The sequence below is a fragment of the Penaeus monodon genome, chromosome 28 (genome assembly GCF_015228065.2).
Source record: "Penaeus monodon isolate SGIC_2016 chromosome 28, NSTDA_Pmon_1, whole genome shotgun sequence".
In the NCBI taxonomy this organism is placed as follows: domain Eukaryota; kingdom Metazoa; phylum Arthropoda; class Malacostraca; order Decapoda; family Penaeidae; genus Penaeus; species Penaeus monodon.
Window position 1 is genome coordinate 23,068,368 of NC_051413.1, and position 1,671 is coordinate 23,070,038.

General features: G+C 57.5%; 1 protein-coding gene across 1 annotated transcript in view; it reads left to right on the plus strand.

The window, feature by feature from the left end:
* The first annotated feature begins 34 nt into the window (after positions 1-34).
* LOC119591420 overlaps positions 35-1,671 on the plus strand; it is a 5,239-nt gene continuing 3,602 nt past the window's right edge. Inside the window, exons 1-2 of the mRNA XM_037940160.1 lie at positions 35-1,230; positions 1,466-1,650. Coding sequence (XP_037796088.1) covers positions 67-1,230; positions 1,466-1,650 — 1,349 coding nt within the window. The 5' untranslated portion in view covers positions 35-66. The remainder of the gene's footprint in view (positions 1,231-1,465; positions 1,651-1,671) is intronic.

A 1,671-nucleotide genomic window follows, 5' to 3' on the forward strand; every position in this document is an offset into this window, starting at 1 on the left:
TCTTATCCACTGACTGTGTGTCTTGGACCAACAGAGCTGAGCGTGGAGAAATTGCGGGTGGTCGTGATGTACCAGTACAAGTACTACCTGCTCTCCTCGTGGCTCCGTCCTCATCACTGGTACTTCGTGTGCGTGATTTACGACGCCACGAAGAACCAGTTCCACCTCTGGATCGACGGCGAGCTCCTCGGCACCAGGGTCCTCACCTCGACGGACGTGACGCCGGCCTCCGATCTCACCGTCGGCTACATCGACCCGTTCCTTTTTGTGAACAGCTCCTTGATCGGCAACGTGACTCAGTTCAACATCTGGAGTCGCATGCTGACGTCGCAGGAAGTCGAGGATTTCTCCCACTGCCGTAAGTCTCCCGACGGGGACGTCATCTCCTGGCGGAGGGAGTGGGAGCTCCGGAACGCCTCCAGGCACGAGGTGAAGATGAGGAACCTGTGCCACCCCAAAATGTCTCGCCTGTTCCGCGTGTTCCCGCCCATGACCTTCCTGGAGGGCGCCTACTTGTGCGAGTCCCTGGGGGGCTTCATACCTACGCCGACCAACCTGTCCCAGGTGACGCTCATGGTCGCCCAGGCGCGGACGCTCATACCGGCGTGCAAGGTCATGTGGGCCGGGGTGACCGAGGAATCGACGGAGGGCGAGTGGCGCTTCCACAGCGACGGGAGGCTCGCCCCGGAGCTGCCCTGGGCGGTGGACGAGCCCAACGGCCTGCACTACGAAAACTGTGGCGGCTTCGAAGCCGAGGGCGTCGTTGACGACCAGTGCTACGGCAGTCGCTGCCCTTCGTGCTTCTTGGCCAGCGAAGTGTTCCTCACGCTCAGGGGATCCTGCGAGACCTTCGTCCACAACATGAAGTTCCTGATGACCGAGGAAGGGGACGAGAGGACTTTCGTCGGCTACGGCGACTACAGGATCGTCAACAACGGGACGACGTGGGTTTGGGAGGACGAGAGCGCCAAGGAGAAAGTGGCTTCGCTGATTCCTTCCGTGTACAACTACCCGATGGGCCGCCGGTTATGGCAGCTCGAGCGACCCATGTGCGGCCAGGCAAGCGGGGAGTCGAGGACGCTCTTGTTCTCCGTCTGCCGCTCCGGCGAGTTCTCGTGCGATGACGGAACCTGCGTGCCGCTCGACGTCCGCTGCGACCTCAAGTACGACTGCCGCGACCACACGGACGAGGCCAACTGCAGTCTCGTTCGCTTGCCCAGTGATTACAAGGTAAGACTATGTTAAGCTTGGAGTTAACAATGATTGTGGACTGATAACGAAGCCCTTGGACATTGTACAGATTAGAAATAATTAGTAAATATTTAAGGATGTGTCACTGGAAAAAAATGTATCCTAGACAGCAAAAAACAACAAAGCCAAAATTAATTCAATTTGGTTCCAGAGCCCATAATTAAGCGAATTTTGCTAAGATCTTCTTCAAATACCCCCCTTCCCTCCTCTGCAGAGCAGCGTAGCCCCTAGATCAGCTGGAGAGGCCGAGGACGACCTGGGTCTGGAGGTCGCGGGGCAAATAACGCTGGAGAACCTCCGCGTGGACACCTCCGCAATGTTGCTCAAAGTGGCATTCAACCTCACGCTGCTCTGGAGGGACAGTCGAGCCATCTTTCTCAATCTGAAGGAGGATTCGAGGTACAGGAGTGTTGTTGTTGT